Source organism: Saimiri boliviensis, chromosome 5 (genome assembly GCF_048565385.1).
Source record: "Saimiri boliviensis isolate mSaiBol1 chromosome 5, mSaiBol1.pri, whole genome shotgun sequence".
Classification (NCBI taxonomy): Eukaryota; Metazoa; Chordata; class Mammalia; order Primates; family Cebidae; genus Saimiri; species Saimiri boliviensis.
Window position 1 is genome coordinate 109,350,357 of NC_133453.1, and position 16,875 is coordinate 109,367,231.

The following is a 16,875-nucleotide window of genomic DNA, read 5'->3' on the forward strand; positions in this document are numbered from 1 at the left end:
AGTTCTGTGGACCTGCCAAATTATTGATCAAGTGTAAAGTCAGGTAAAAGACATCTGCAAACAGGTGAAGTCTCCAAAGCTTCCCCTCCTACATCCCTTCTCACAGGAGTCTACTGGAATATGTGCTCCATCAAAATGAGTCATCAAGAGAGTAGAGACTTGAGGGTGGGCAACGGGGGTCCCCACACAAGAAAAAGGCCTAGAGAGTTCATGGGGTGGTGTCCAAGGGAAAGCCCATAATAACTGGTGGCATCTCTAGTCCTAGACAGCAAGCAGGCCAGAACAGAGTTGGGGGATGGCATGCTGGTAGGGATCCCACAAGGGAAACAGAAAAAAAGAAACTAAGAAACTACCTGACCCTACTGAGTTTATGGTTATGTGAAGAGTTTGGAGAGGAACAACTATTAAATCTCCAAAAAAAACAAGCAAAAGCAATGACGAAGCAATTATTAACTCCAAGGCAAACAAGTATTTACAAAAAAGAAAACGTAATACTACACTCCACAGCTTCGCCTGAACAATGACACTATATGGTTATCTCTAAACGATACTTACACAGTCAAAATGATGTAACCCTGAATATTAATGTAACCCCCAACTTGTGCTATTCCCATATTGGGAGAATGGTAGGACAGGAAACAGGAATGGGGGAGTGGTGTATGTAAGAAAGTCAAACCCTCAACTCCTACAGTAGGAACTTAATAGGCAATTTCTACAACTCATAATCAAGAAATTACTACATAAGCTATTACTTAGAAAGATGAAGGTAGGCCAGGCACAGTGGCTCATGACTGTAATCCCAGCACTTTGGGAGGCCAAGGCAGGAGGATCGCTTGAGCCCAGGAGTTTGAGACCAGCCTGGGCAACATAGCAAAACCCCATCTCTACAAAAAATACAAAAATTAGCTGGGTGTGGTGGTGTGTGCCTGTAGACCCAGCTACCTGGGAAGGTGAGGTGGAAGGATTGATTGAGCGAGCCCAGGAGGTCAAGGCTGCAGTGAGCCACTATTACACCACCACAGTACAGCCTGGGACAGAGTGAGACTCTATCTCCAAAAAAAAGATAAAAAGAAATATGAAAGTAAACAACAAAAAAGAGTTGAAGCTGGTGGTCTTCAAGATATAGTAATTGTGGGTGGGAAAACAGAAGCAAGGAATTGATTGCTGTTTTTCATAATAATCTAAATGTTGACTTGGATTACAAAGTCTTTCTAAATTAAGGAAAGGTATAATTTTAGAATCTTGAGAAATTTAATTGTTCTACAGCTTTGTTTTTCCTTCTATACGATGGGAACAACATCTCATATGGCTGAAGTGAGGATTGAAGAAAACATATGTATACTACACATAGCACATAGCTCGACCTGTCTCCAGAGGGCCTGGCCTTCTGCAACACTTACAGCACCTGAAATCCTGTGTCACTGTAGAAGCAAGCACAGGTCTCTTTCTCCTTACTTGGCAGAGATTTACAAGAGCCAGGTTTTAGGCACACATATTTGCGTGGAGCCACAGGTTGGTGAGGACACGGGATGAGCATTTCTAAGAAGCTCCTTCCAGATGCCAGTCCAGACATGGAATGCTGGCCCAGCCTGTCTTGCCCTCCTAGTCCCTAAACCACCCAGTCTGGCCTTCTCTCCACCCACAGAGCTCACGAAGTCCAAAGCTCCAAATGCCAACTCCCATCCACCTTTGGAGCCCAGATCTTCCATGGGGCCCCATGCAGCTCAGTCCAACTCTCTGTTCCCTGTTCTTCAGTCTCAGGTGACCAGGCCCCCCTTTTCTTTATGCTCTAACCTCTGACTCTAACCACCTGCTTTTAAGTCTTCCCTGGTTTCTGAGATCAGGGCCACAGAAAGAGATCTCTGGATCCCAAGAAGTTCCTCAGGGGAAAAAACACACACCACAGGCACCTTCTGCACTCTCAACGGGGAAGAGAAACTGGCCTGAAGGAAGCTCCAAGTTTTCACTTCTTACTTGTTCAGTCGAATGGCATATTCCTTCAGGGCAAACACATTGTCAGCAAAGACAATAATCTTGTCATTCCTTCTTTCATGAAACTTGATCAGAAACTGGCAAGCTCTAAATTTGTTGGGGTTCATGGTGTACAGCAAGATTCGTTTCTTGGTTTTGATTGCCACATATTCCCGGTAAAATTCAGGAGACATAGGGCACCAAACCTGTGATTCAGTAAGAAACAGGGGTTATTTTACAAGTTTAAACATTACACAATTAAATACTTTTGAAGCCCTTTCTTTTAGCAGAATTACTTTTTAAAAAACCAGCCAGGTGCAGTGGCTCACGCCTGTAATCCCAGCACTTTGAGAGGCCAAGGCAGGCAGATCAGTTGAGGCCAGGAGTTCAAGACCAGCCTGGCCAACATGGTGAAACCCTGTCTCTACTAAAAACACAAAAATTAGCTAGGTGTGGTGGTGCATATCTGTAATTCCAGCTATGCGAGAGGCTAAGGCAGGAGAACCACTTGAACCCAGGAGGCGGAGGGTGCAGTGGGTGATCACGCTACTGCACTCCAGCCTGGGTGACAGAGTGAGACCCTGTCTCAAAAACAAAACCCCAAACCAAAGGTATGTGAATTACATATAAATACAACTGAAAATAAATGCATACACAAAACTAAACTCAACCTAATACCTCCCGTTGAACCAGACACTTTGACATGTCAACTGCTTAAGATTTTTAAATGCAATCATATCCAGGGAGTTATTTTCACACCAGCTGCAAGTGAGGGAAACCAGATTCTCAATTGGGAGTGCCAGCAATTCCTCTGTTTAGGCCAGCCACATGGCCACACACAAGTCAGCACTGCTACTGAGTACTGCCACCTATGCACACACTTCCCAGCAGGGCCAGGAGCATGTCAGTCAGGCGCTTGGGGCCATCAGAGCAAAGCCCTTTGCTGCCAGGCTCGCAGGCAGCACTGTGGTATCAGGGGCCTTCATTCATCCCTGTGCCCTGAACTCTAATCCTCACCCACAGAAATCCATGACTGGTAAACCCAGTGGCTAGGAAAAAGAATCATCTCAAATTCAGGGATATGTGAGATACGTGACAAGGTAGAAGATATGGGGAAGTGGGTCTAGTACTACCCACCCAGAGGGTAACTGACAATCCTGCATGAGATAGTAGCAGATCAGCATAAGTCCTGACCTATGCCTGCCCATGAGGAGTCAACCTGATCACTCTTCTGCCCACGGGACGAGGCCCTGTCCCAGATGCCCCCAGCCCAGACCAGCTACCTCAGCACACTGGACATTGGCGATGTAGCCATTATTCTGCAGCTCCATCCAGTTGGCTTCGTAGAGCTTAGGTCCAATAAGAAAATTTAAATCCACAATTTTGTCATCTTCCCGGACGAGGGTTGCAGTCAAACCCAGCTTACAGTGGGCCTGCACGATGGTGAGCACCCTTCGGAACATCTTGGCTGAGGAAACAATGGGAGCATTCACATTGTCATTTTTCTTTTTTTTCTTTTCAATATTTTTTGTAGAGATGGGGGTCTCACTATGTTGCCTGGGCTGGTCTTAAACTCCTGGCCTCAAACAATCCTCCTGCCTTGGCCTCCCAAAGTGCTGGGATTACAGGCATGAGCCACCACACCCAGTCACTTTTTAAAATGCTAATAGCTGTGCAATTTAACACTGGCTTATGACACCACATGAGCTAACCCTCAGGTTTTAGGACCACAGAAGCTGGCTCTAGACAAGAATGACTAGGCAAATGCTTCGCCATCACTTTTAGACCTGTCCAAAAGAAAATGAAAAGGAGGACAAGCGAAAATGGACTTAAGGAAGCTCCCAGTTGATGGACCCCAACATTCCCCTCACAACAGTTATCAGCAGAAGTGCAGATGGCAGTTTGAAACACAACCTGCAACACTTACAATACCATTAAGCTCTCAATTACGCAAGGAATTTTTCCCTAAAACCTGTACCCAGGTTACTGAAAAGACAGCTGGTGATCTAGGGGGACAAAGAAATGAAAGAAGCCAGCTCTGCTCAGCTTCTCATCATCTTCCCAGAAACCAGGGAGAAAGCCAAGCCCAGGGGACTGATGAAACTCCAGGCACTGCTCTGCCCAAGCACTCTGGCCCACCTTAGGAAACTCCCCTCTTCAAACTTTACCAATTCAATCACTTTGGTCAACCAGCAACTTCCTTTTTCTTCCTTTCTTTTGAATATTATAATTCTCTCTGATTTATCAAATAAACACATAAATAAGTACGAGATGTTCATTCTTAAAAGACCTAATTTATGGGTTTCCATGGGCTCACCTTTTTTTTTTTTTTTTTTTAGACGGAGTTTCGCTCTTGTTACCCAGGCTGGAGTGCAATGGCGCGATCTTGGCTCACCGCAACCTCCGCCTCCTGGGTTCAGGCAATTCTCCTGCCTCAGCCTCCTGAGTAGCTGGGATTACAGGCACGCGCCACCATGCCCAGCTAATTTTTTTGTATTTTTAGTAGAGACGGGGTTTCACCATGTTGACCAGGATGGTCTCGATCTCTTGACCTCGTGATCCACCTGCCTCGGCCTCCCAAAGTGCTCGGATTACAGGCGTGAGCCACCGCGCTCGGCCTGGGCTCACCTTTTAACAATTCTAATACTCTGAAGGAAGGTTAAAATGTTTGAGTCATGCTTAACTTGACACATAATTTAAAGTGGGGCTAATGACATTTCAGAAATAAACTGACACAACAAGGAAAAAGAGGCCCGAATGCACCAAAACACAATGACATTAACAGTGAAATAAGAGGGTTGTCTAAGTAAATGTTTAGTTTTACAGCTACATGGTTTGCACACACCACCACACGCAAACACACACACATGCACACAAACACTACACAAAAAAACAAGCAAAATCAGCTAAAGGTTATCTCTAAGGAAAGACTGGATGGCTCCAAAAAACAGTAGCAAGAACCCCAGACCAAGCTCCCCATGTTAAGAGGGAAATGGTAGTCAAGGCAATGGCAACACCAACCCAGTGTGGGCCCCAGAGAGGCGGCACTGGGGGACATAATGACCCAAGGCAAGGACAAGGCAGACAGGACTCTGCCTGGACACCCATGATCCCATCACACCCCTCCTCTTATACTCTCCTACTGCCCTGACAGCTGTCACAGGTGAATAACTCACAATGTACTACTCAATACATTTTTACAGAGACACGCAGCTGTGGAACCACCTAGATCAGGATATGGAGCATCAGTCACCCAGAGGTCTCTCCCCTAACCCCTCCTGTCAATAGATAGCACTCTCCCTTAAGGGAACCACTTCTCTGACCTCTGTCATCAGAGAGGGGTTTGCCTCCTTTCTGAATTTTACACAAATGAAATCATAGTATGCGCTTTGTGTTTGGCTTGTGTCACACAACATTATGTCATGGTTGTCATTTGGCATTTATTTGTGTGGTTACTTGGCTGCCCTCCCACTTTGTCTCCAGGGCCAAGTACAGTACCTGGACTTAGCAGGTTCTCAATAAATACCTGTACAAATAATGAAACTGGCCCCTTGTCTAGCACACAGGAAGTGCTTAATATATACAAGTACCATAATACGAATGTCATTAATAAAAAGATCTAACAGAGCTCCTTTTGAAAAATCTATGAAACAGCACAGCAATCTATCCTTTGAGATAAATCTCATAGACTGATCACACCACCTAACCCATCACAGACGTTGAACGGTCAGAAGATTTACTCTGTTTACTAGCATTCCCTTATTTAACATTTGCTCTCTGGGACAATGAGCATGGCCAGGCCGCTGGGCTTATAGGGCCTGTACTCAAAAATCCCTCAGAACTCGTTTGTTTCACTCCACAACTCAACCAAGGACTAACTCATCCAGTGAACTAGATGAGAGAGAGACAAATTCACACACATACGTGAGTGTAGGGTACACCTTTTTGTACTTGTCATCAGATAACCAATCCCAAACCTGTGCTGCTGCCCACTAGAAGCTGGGACCTGGGAATTGGGTTAAAGAAAAACAAGAACGTATACCAAACATACAGTCAGACAGAATGCCTCAAGCCCTGAATGCAGCTTCCAACCAAACTGCTACAGAACAGCAGAACAGTTCCAAACTCCTTTGCGGGTAGTGAATCTCTGTATCATTAATTTTCAATCCTAGCAGACCCCATACCCACCCTTCCCCTTAATGTTTTTTTCTTTTTAGTTTTTAAATTATCACAGTAAAACTGACGGGGGCAGGGGTGGAGCAGTTAGCTCTATGCATTTTAACACATTTACGTTTTTGTAATCAGCACCACAATCAAGTTACAGATAAAGACATCACCCCAAAAAACTCCCCCATGCTGTCATTTCAGAGTCATCCCTCTCTGATCCCCCACTTCTGGCAACCATTGATCTGCTGGCCAGCACTATATTGTCATTGTTGTATAAATATACACTCTGGAAGCTTTTGAGACTGGCTTCTTTTACACAGCACCATGCTTTTGAGATTCATCCAAGTTGCAACATGCAGTGTTTGTTCTTATTCACTGCTGAGTAGTGTCCCAGTGCATGGATGTACCCCACAGCTTGTTTATCCAGACACCTACTGATGACCACTTGGGTTTTGGATATTATGAACACAGCTGCCATGAACATTCGTGTACAGGACTTTGTGTAAGCCTATTTTCATTTATCTAAGATACCCAGGAATGGGACTGATGGGTCATGTGGTAATTTTACAACAAACTGACAAACTGTTTTCCACAGTGACCATACACTTTGCTATCCATCCTCCAGGAATGTGTGACAGTTCAGGTGTTCTGTGACCTCATCAGCACTGGCACATCAGTATTTTTTATTCTGGCCACTCTAACTGGCATATAGGAGCATCCTGCAGTAGGTTTCATTTACAGTTCCCTGATGGCTAATAAGGTTGAATACTTTTTCAGGTGCTTCTTTGACATATGTAATGCCTTTTTTGGTGAAATGTCTGTCAATTTCTTTTGCCCATTTCTTTACCTTTTTGCCATTGCCTAAATACCTAACAGGAAACTCAAATTCATACATCTAAAGCCCTACTTCTGATAGTCACCTTCCAGACCAGCTCCTTTGACAGCATTCCCCATCTCTGATAGCATTGCCCACTTTATCTTCCCTTTGTTTGAGGCAAAAACCTTAGTGTCATTCCTGATTTCTCTCTCTGATCCCATTTGACCTGTGAGTTAAAAGCTTCACTACAAATCCAGAGTTGAATCATACTTTCATCCTTACTGGTTCACACTTCTTACTGGAATTCCACAAACCTACTTCACCGCTTCTGTCTTGCTTCCCTCAGTCTATTCCCGGCACAGCAGCCAGGGTGGTATTTTTACAGTGTAAAGTCAGCTCATGTCACCCTCTGCTCAAATCCCTTAGATGTCTTCACACTAAGAGTACAACGCCAAAGTTCTTGCTGTGGCCTACAAGGTCCTACAAGATCGCCCCAATACCTCTATCCTTCCTCAGCCTTGACTATTGTTTCTATGCTCTCCTCTGGCAGCATGGCCATCTTGTGCTGTCTCTCTATGCCGAGTACTTTCCCACAGCAGAACCCATACCCTGCAGCATTCATGAGAAAGACCTCCGATCCCTCCCTGGCCAGCTGTGAACATCTCTAGGTACCTCCTGAAACCCAGCAGTGCTGAAGAGCTCTCAGTGCACAGAAAGAACCAGATGCTGAGACCATTTTGACAACATTTTTAACATTACCTGGGAAATGCCTCAGATTTCATTTTGTTCATAGTAACCTCTACTCTAGACTTCTTAATTTACCCTTATCTGTTCATCTTTTTTTTTTGAGACAGGGTCTTACACTCTGGCACCCATGCTGGAGTGCAGTTGCACAATCACGGCTCACTGCAGCCTCAACCTCCCAGGTTCAAGTGATCCTCGCACTTCAGCTTCCTGAGCAGCAGGGACCACAGGTACACGCCACCACACTTGGCTAATTAAAAAAACTTTTTTGTAGAGACATGTCTCACTATGTTACCCAGGCTGATCTTAATCTCCTGGGCTCAAGCAATCCTCCTGCCTTCGCCTCCCAAAGCGCCAGGGGACTACAGGTGTGAGCCATCGTGCTCAGCGCTAACCTGTTAATCATAATCCCTTAATCTGTTTTTATCAAAAAAGATTCATCCAAAAAACTATGCAGCAATAAAAGAAACAAATTACCAATAAATGCTAAGGCACATATGAACCATTACGTGAAGTAAAAGAAGCCAGACATAAGAAAATAAATTTTCCATAAAAGTAAATCTGTAGTGACAGAAAGCAGTGCAGTGGTCACCTGAACTAGACAGAGAAACAAAGATTGACTGCAAATGAGTACAAAGGAAATCTAAAACTGGATCATGGTGGCTGGATGCAGTGGCTCACGTCTGTAATCCCAGTACTTTGGAGGCCCAGGCGCGCAGATCACTTGAGGTCGGAGTACATGACCAGCCTGGCCAACATGGCGAAACCCCATCTCTACTAAAAATACAGAAATTTGGCCAGGAGTGGTGGCTCACACCTGTAATCCCAGCACTTTGGGAGGCTGAGGCGGGTGGATCATCTGAAGTCCGGAGTATGAGACCAGCCTGACCAACATGGAGAATTCCTGTCTCTACTAAAAATACAAAATTAGCATGGTGGTGCACACCTGTAATCCAGCTACTTGGGAGGCTGAGGCAGGAGAATCACTTGAACCTGGGAGGCAGAAGTTGCAGTGAGCCAAGACCATGTCATTGCAGCCTGGGCAACAAAAGCGAAACTCTTTCTCAAAAAAAAAACAAAACAAAATTAGCCAGCTACTCGGGAGGCTGAGGTAGGGGAATCACTTGAACACAAGAGGCAGAGGTTGCAGTGAGCCGAGATCACACCACGGCACTCCAGCCTGGGCAACAGAGTGAGATGTCATTCCAGAAAAAAAAAAAAACTTGGATCATGGTCATGGCTGCACTGCTCCACAAATTTACCAAAACACACTGGATTATATATTTGCAAGGGGTGATTTTATGGTATATAAATTAAATCAATACAGCAGCTTTAGAAGAAGGTTTGCCTGTGATACTTGAAGAAGCAGGGCTTCTATTACATACTGAGTAAGAATCAACATTTCAGGCTTCAAAGAAAACACATCACCACCACTGAGGAGGGGCTTTTCAGTGTTTCTAATCCAGTTTTTAGAGGGCCATTCAAAAACGGATTAAGCTGAGCAGCAAAAGAAGATGGAGGAAAGAAAGTATCATTTTGTAAAGGACCACTGAGCCAGTGATTAAGAAGGCTGTGAATGTGGACACTCCTGCCCGCATCCCATCCAAACTTAAGAATTATTAAAAAGCTTTATCCAGCAAGTCTTTTTAGCCAGTTAGGTGGGCTACACAGCAGTCCCTCTTCCAAACTAACAAATGGAAATTGGTCTGTCTGTTCAACAAGTGGACAGCTCAGCTCCAGACGGTTTACCTGGTATCGTGTGCACTTCGTCCAGGATCATGAGGCCCCACTCCTGGGTCTTGAGCCACTCCATGACTCGCTCAGCCTCCCAGGACCTTTTGGTGGTGTGGCCCAGCATGGAGTAGGTGCTAATGGCAACGGAGCAGCCGATGGGCTTGTCCTTGGCATCGGAGGTAAACCGGCAGATCTGGCTGTCGTCAATGGTGGACCACATCTTGAACTGGGCTTTCCACTGTTCCACAGAAACAGCTGAGTTGCCCAGCACCAAACAGCGTTTTCTGACAGTGCATGCAGCAGTCACACCAACCAGGGACTTTCCAGCACCTACAAGAAACAACAGTGCATTCCCACCCAAGGATAGTCTGAAATGAAGGACAGGGACAGGCAGAATGACTCATAAGTACAGCAATCTAGGACAATGACTTATAATACTTTGCAGAGCTGACATCTGTGTGACACACATGGCTCCAGCCTATTTTCTTCTTTATAATGAGGAGACACGCTCACTTCACACACATGGGAGAATTAGCAGGTGCTGGGGCCTACTGCAGTACTTTACATGTATCTCATTTAAATGTTAAAATCTGAAACCAGTGAGAAGAGAGATGCCTACTATTGCCATTTTAAAGAGAGAAAAACCTGGCTGGACGCAATGGCTCACACCTGTAATCACAGCACTTTGGGAGGCCAAGGTGGGTGGATCACTTGAGGTCAGGAGTTTAAGACCAGCCAGTTTAAGACCAGTTTATGACCAACATGGTGAAACCCTTCTTTACTAAAAATACAAAAAAATTAGATGGGCATGGTGGCGGGCACCTATAATCATAGTTATTCAGGAGACTGCTTGAATTCAGGAGGCGGAGGTTGTAGTGAGCCGAGATGGTGCCACAGCACTCCAGCCTAGACGACAGAGCAAGACTTTGTCTCAAAATGAAAAAAGAAAAACTAAAGCCGAGGAATACCTTACCATGCCCACAGCCACGAGACAGTAATGCCGCTGGGGTACAACATGCCTAACCCACAGGAGAAGGGACTTGGCAAAAGACCACTATTATTATTACAAGGTAAACGGGACTGAGGACTCAGGGATGAACTAAGTGTGTACAGACAAGATGAAATTCCAGGAGCTTCTGAGTTTACTACCATCCACCATTTGAAGATCAAGATAAAAATCAAGCTTTTCCATTAAACAGAGATCCTTCCTTTATTATAAAAATACATTCCGTGGCTGGGTGCAGTGGCTCACACTTGAAATCCAAGCACTTTGGGAGGCCAAGGTGGGTGGATCACAAGGTCAGGGGTTCAAGACCAGCCTGGCCAAGATGGGGAAACCCCGTCTCTACTAAAAATACAAAAATTAGCCAGGCACGGTGGCGGGCGTCTGTAATCCCAGCTACTCAGGAGGCTGAGGTAGAGGCAGAGAACTGCTTGAACCTGGGAGGCAGAGGTTGCAGGAAGCTGAGATCATGCCACTGCACCACAGCCTGGGCAACAAAGAGAGACTCCGTCACACACACACTCACACACACACACACACACACACACACACAAAATACATACTGAGTTACCAGAAGTAAAAGTAAGTTAAAAAATTTTTTTAATTAAAAAAAATAGAAAAACATCATCAAAATAACCCCTGGAGTTTTGGAAAAAACAACTTCTCGTTCCCTGAAGACTTTACCTCTGTAAGTCCTCAATGGGGTCCCAAGGTAAGTCTGTTGTGGCCTCTGGCCAAGCAGCTAGGCTAGAAGCTAGCATTACTGAGGACAAGTGGTCAAACAGGTGCCCGGGGGCCACTCCTGCCTTTTCCTAGACATGCACACCATCCTAAGTCATCCAGGAACACCCAAGTTTCTGTGCTAGGAGTCTCCAAATACACAACCCTTAAAGTTGATTCAAGAACAAGAACCCTAACCCCACTCTGTGTGACAGCCCCTTGCCATCATTACAATCTCACCTCTCACCTGCTCTAATTTCTCATTGCCTCTAGCACCACCCAAGATTGTACACATCTGCTTACCATCTGTTTCTTCCCCAGAGAATGAGCTCCATGAGGTCAGAAGTGTTGTTCTAGCCACCATAATACCCCCAGTGTCCAGCCCAGGACCCATACACAGAAAGTACTCAAATACTTGTCAAGTCATGAATCAGGGAGTCACCTGATCATGGCTTTTTAGCAAGGTGTGATTTAGGGAAATGTGCAGAGAGAAAGCGGGAGGCAGCTGGCAGACCCAGTCACAGCAGCCTAGCCCGCTTCTTAATTCCAGTACCACTTACCACAGGGAAGAACAATGACCCCCGAACGTGCACGCCCGTTTCCAAACATCTTTCGCAAGCTCTTCTCCTGATAGGGTCTGAGGACAGCTGTGGGCTTTAGGTCAATGTTGATATCAGGGTTGACAGAATCATTCCGGAAGTCGTATTCTGCCAATAGAGGGTACTCCAGGTGGATGCAACGTTTCTGGAGTTCCTCAATCATCTCCTGGAAAGTGAGCACAAAAAGCGTTTCAAAATCTTGTTAACTTCAAAGTGTACTCAAGAACATCACATCTTCTAAGAAGTCCAATGGTCAGAAAAGTGGCATTCTATCTAGACTTCTATAATTTTAGACTTTGCTCAGTTAACTGGGATAAAACACAGAAAAGCAGCCCAGACTAACAACACTATCAAAATGAAATTGAATCGGCAGCCAAAACTGACCTTCAGGCACCATTTCTCACATCTCCTCAGGAATTTGTGAAGACCAGCCTAGCAGCCTGATAAAGAGGACACTGGGCCTTTAACTCCATCAAGAGGAATGATGCCATGGCCCACAGATAATAAAAAGGAGAAAGCAATTCAGGAACCAACAGGGATTCCTTCCATTCACACAGACTATAGGCAGAGTTGACACAGGGCTGGGCTAGCTTCTACCAGCAGCTCAGTGAAGAAACCCGGAGGAAGGTACATTCGCTAACCTGCTTGACTTCAAAAGATACTGTCTGTGTCTCTTCTTCTTCTTCCTCATCCTTGTCCATTTGCTCATAGAAGTCAAACAGGTCCATGGGGATGTCAGATTTGCCCTGTGGATCTGTCACTCGGGAAGTGGAGGGCCCAACACTGCCTTCAGCTGTCTTAGAAATCTGTAAGAGAGGTAGCTGCTGAACGTGCACACATTTAATTCTGCTGTTATCAAGCAGTGGGTGAAGTTTTAAGGGACAGAAACCAGCAGGGCTGCTAGTTTGTAAGTGCCGGGTTAAAGAAGCCTGAGAGAACTGAAATCTTAAATGCCTGCCCCCACCCAAGGGTGACCCAGGAATCCACGTACAGCAGATTTGCTTGTGAAAGTCTCTGTGATGAGCTCGGTGGCCTCTCCTTCAGAGTTTCTTAGGCGGCATTCTCGGATCACCGGGTCTTGGAGAAGATGCTGGATTACATCAGGGTGGGAGCTTTCAACGAAGTATCTGCAAGCAGGGGAGGAAGAAAGGTTCTACTGTCTAGCAGGTACCTCCAGGAGATTCCATTCCTCATTCAATTAGATGGTCTGGAAACAGAGGCCTCATGACTCTCCCCACAACCCTTTGCCAAATCTGTACTCTGAGCTGCTGGCCATGATTTGACGTATGAGGGTTGCAGGCAAAGCCCCAGTCTGAAGTCAAGCAGGGGCCTGAGCCCAGCTCCACTGCTAGGGGAAATACAGTGGCAGGTGAAGGAGTTTCCACGCTGGGCCACATCTCTTATTCTCTTTCTCTTACCTGTGTTTCAGAGGAGTGTGGTGTTGGTACAGAGCAGACAGCCCATAAACATCAGGCCCTTCCCATATCCCTTTCTCCCTGCTGGTATGCAGAGTGACAGTGCCCTGGCTGGAACAGGCCTGTCACGAAATCTCTCTTACCTGTTGTGCTTCAAGACCAGCTTGACTTTTCCATAGCTGACGGTACACAACTGCAAACAGAGATAACATCCAACAGGTAATCAGCCATGTCCACACTCAGAACACATTCACTACTGGTCACATTGTACTCCTACCAACCAAGTGAAAAGTTCATTTTACTTTAGGAACGCCCAACTTGCAATCCTAAAGGGGTCAGATCTGCCTAAACTGAGCTTTTTCCATTGGCCTCTGCTTTCTGAGAACAAAATCTTCCTCTTGCCTGGCTAATTCTGATGCACATGTGTATCTATTAAGTTATAAAACGCTGCTTAAAATCTCCTTGCATTCTGCCTTTCCTCTCTATTCCCAGAGCCCCCATTCTAACCTGGAGAAGACCACACCAGTATTACTAAAGCTCCTGGCACAGAGTAGGTACACAGTAATTGCTGCATAAATAAAACGCAAAGCCTCTTCACCAATGTTATTTCCCCAACTAGAATGTAAGCATCTTGATGGCAGAGAACACAGCTACAATCCTCCCAGGTTCCCAACTCCCTTTAGAAAGGAATACAGTAGAGGTTGTGCGACAGACATGGAGGAGCTGCCTGGCCCTGCTGTTGCTCCTGATCCACCACTGCAGTGAACCAACACCTACATCCCTGTAGGCAATTCTCAGCCAAGACCGGGCACAGCCACAGTACCAGTGCAAGACCCTCTCCTTGGACATGCTTTTTTTTTTTTTTCTTTGAGGCGGAGTCTCGCTCTGTTGCCTCGGCTGGAGTGCACTGGCACGATCTCAGCTCACTGCAACCTCTGCCACCCAGGTTCAAGCGATTCTCCTGCCTTGGTATCTCACCTGAGTATCTGGGATTACAGGCACCCACTACCATGCCCAGCTAATTTTTGTGTTTTTAGTAGAGACAGGATTTTGCCATGTTGGCCAGGCTGATTAAAACTCCTGACTCTGGTGATTGCCTGCCTCCCAAAGTGTTGGGATCACAGGCGAGAGCCACCGCACCTGGCTGGGCATGCTTGCACATCACAAGAAAAGAGAACTCTCTCCAGGACTCCCGCAGCTTCTCTGGGACTGGGTGCAGTATCAAACTGAATTCCTGCAGCACTCTTCTGCCACTCCAGATCCCAAGATCTGACTCTGACTCCCTTTAGATAGCCAAAGGCAATGAAAGCCACTGTCCATCTCTTTTAAATGGCATTCACCCATCTCTCAGAAGAAACCCAGCATGTTCCACTATTAATCACATGGAACCCTCTTTGTTTTGCAAAAAAAACATCTGAAGTTGTTTCTGACTTTCCTTCATATAACTTGTTGATTACTGGTGTCCTGCAGATACTTAGCTTTAGAGTTTACAACCTGTGTTGGTCAGCTTGGGCTGACATAATAAAATTCCACAGACTGGGTGGCTTCAACACTAGAACTGTATTTTCTCAGAGCTATGAGGCTGAAAGTCCATATCAAGGTACCGGCCGATTCAGTTACTGGTGAAGGCTCTTGTCCATGGACCACTTTCCCATTGTGTAATCACATGACAAGGAGAGGAGGTGAGAGAAAGCATCCTCCAGTGTCTTTTCTTACAAAGATACTAATCATATTGGATCAAGACCTCATTTAGTCTTAACTGCTTTCTTACTCCAAATACACTACCATTGGGTATTAGGTTTTTAAGACAGAATCTGAGGAACACAATTCAGTCCCCAGCACACCCACTTTGGGCTGCATTCCCAAATTCTCCCTGGCTAGAATGGGCCTGAATTAGTAGCCCCTCTGTGTGAATACCCATGGCTAGGAGCAGCTCATGAGAAGCGTGGCCTCACCCAGAACAGAATGCTGAATCCAGAATGTAACAGCTGGGGTAACTGGTCGTCATGCTCCCCACAGGAAATCTGAATGGCATATTCTCATGGCTGCCACAGGCTGACAACACGGAGCACCTATGCCGGTTGTTACATTAGCAAGGCAGGTGGAATTGCTGGCCTCGGCTTCTACTTGCCTTAATAAATTGCATAATTCCATCAGGGACTCCAGTCTTGCTGAGCTTCCTGAGGTACTCAGTGATGTCACTGGTTTGCAGCCCAACACTGACAGCTGCATACAGGGAGTAGGCAGTTAGTTTGTATTCATGCACATGCGTTGGTCGGCACACTGGCTCTGCAATAGCCACCAAGAAGTCTTGGGCGTATTTGTAAACTGGAGAGAAGGCTTCCAAGAAGATATGGCCATCAGGAGCCTGAGAAACACCAAATGGACAAAAAGGACAAGGAAACATGAGTTGCAGAGACTACCAGACTCTGGCCCAGGTCATTATCAAGAATAAACTGCCTGACACCACAGATATTCTTCCAAACACTCCTTCAGACAACTGTGGGACCTGTTACTTAAATCAGCTACAGATGAGTAAAGAAAAATAAAAGAAAATGTTTCCAAAGTCAGCAGCTGTTTCCCTCTATTCTGCACAGAGAAAGCGCATCTTACTAGCTATCTTCAAGTTACCTTTTGGCTAGATTTCAACGGAATGTAGAACATTATTTTAAGCAGAGCAAAAGCTTGCTACCAAACATGTCTTCCATTAGTTTTTCAGACGGGGAAACAAATTGTTACATGATGAATGCTATTTATTCGGCAGATACAAGTATTTACTACATGAGATAGGGCTGGGGAAGGAGTGAGAGTAAACTGAGGGGTTAGAGCTGGAGGAGGCCCAGGTCCGGCTGGTACACGTGTGCGCAACGCCTCGCTGACGTCTTGAGCTGTTCCAACATGTGTAAATTAAAGTTCTCTCCCAACTGGTTCTGGGGGCGGTATTCCGAACGTGAGTTTTGACTCTGAGAATGCCGCTCCGCACACTCTTGGGCCCCGCCCAAGCTAAGGGCATCCTTACCACCCAGAGGGGCCTGGAGGTGTGGTCGTCCTTCAGCGGCATCTGCAGCCTGTAGTCCTTAGCTCCATATTCATCCACTTTGGTGCCGGACTCATCCACCTGCTTCCCCGCCGCCGAGGGAACCGCTTCCTGAGGGTCGTTCCCAGGGGCGTCCTCTTCATCATCCTCTTCATCCTCATAGTGCCGCTTTCTGGATTTCTTCTTGTCTGCAAGATACCAACACAGAAGTAAGTCCAGAAGGAGCCCAGGGTTCCCTCCGCACTGCCTGGCAGCATTTCACCCGCGCCGGCGCAAACTCCTAGCTAAGAGCCACCTGCATCCCGCAGGCGTTGCGCCCCTCACCCGCCTCCCCTCGGCCGGGTTCGCTGGGCTGTGCCCAGGTCCTGCATCTCTTCTGCCCAGGGGCCTGTCGCAACCGGGTGCGCAGGGCAGGGCCAGCTGGGGGATCGGCCGGCGCGGATAAGCCCGGAGCAGCTCCGAAGAGCCGGGGGCAGAGTCCACGAGCGCAGTCAGGGCTGAGCGCGCCCGCGTCACGTCTTACCGCGGTCTGCCCGGTCTCTTTTGCCCATGGCAGCTACGGCAGCAGATGAAGACGGAACCACTACCGCAGGCCCTCCGCTATTTCCGGTCTCAAGGGGACGTCCGGCTCACCCCGGAAGTTTCTTGAGGTCGACACAGGAAGTTCC

General features: G+C 46.5%; 1 protein-coding gene across 1 annotated transcript in view; it reads right to left on the reverse strand.

Moving 5' to 3' along the window:
* ERCC3 (ERCC excision repair 3, TFIIH core complex helicase subunit) overlaps nucleotides 1-16,838 on the reverse strand; it is a 32,307-nt gene extending 15,469 nt beyond the window's left edge. The window contains exons 1-10 of the mRNA XM_003931576.3: nucleotides 16,731-16,838; nucleotides 16,190-16,395; nucleotides 15,302-15,538; nucleotides 13,314-13,363; nucleotides 12,747-12,882; nucleotides 12,397-12,561; nucleotides 11,717-11,921; nucleotides 9,449-9,763; nucleotides 3,255-3,439; nucleotides 1,975-2,177 (exon numbers count right to left, since the gene is read on the reverse strand). Coding sequence (XP_003931625.1) covers nucleotides 1,975-2,177; nucleotides 3,255-3,439; nucleotides 9,449-9,763; nucleotides 11,717-11,921; nucleotides 12,397-12,561; nucleotides 12,747-12,882; nucleotides 13,314-13,363; nucleotides 15,302-15,538; nucleotides 16,190-16,395; nucleotides 16,731-16,758 — 1,730 coding nt within the window. The 5' untranslated portion in view covers nucleotides 16,759-16,838. The remainder of the gene's footprint in view (nucleotides 1-1,974; nucleotides 2,178-3,254; nucleotides 3,440-9,448; nucleotides 9,764-11,716; nucleotides 11,922-12,396; nucleotides 12,562-12,746; nucleotides 12,883-13,313; nucleotides 13,364-15,301; nucleotides 15,539-16,189; nucleotides 16,396-16,730) is intronic.
* Nucleotides 16,839-16,875: the final 37 nt, after the last annotated feature.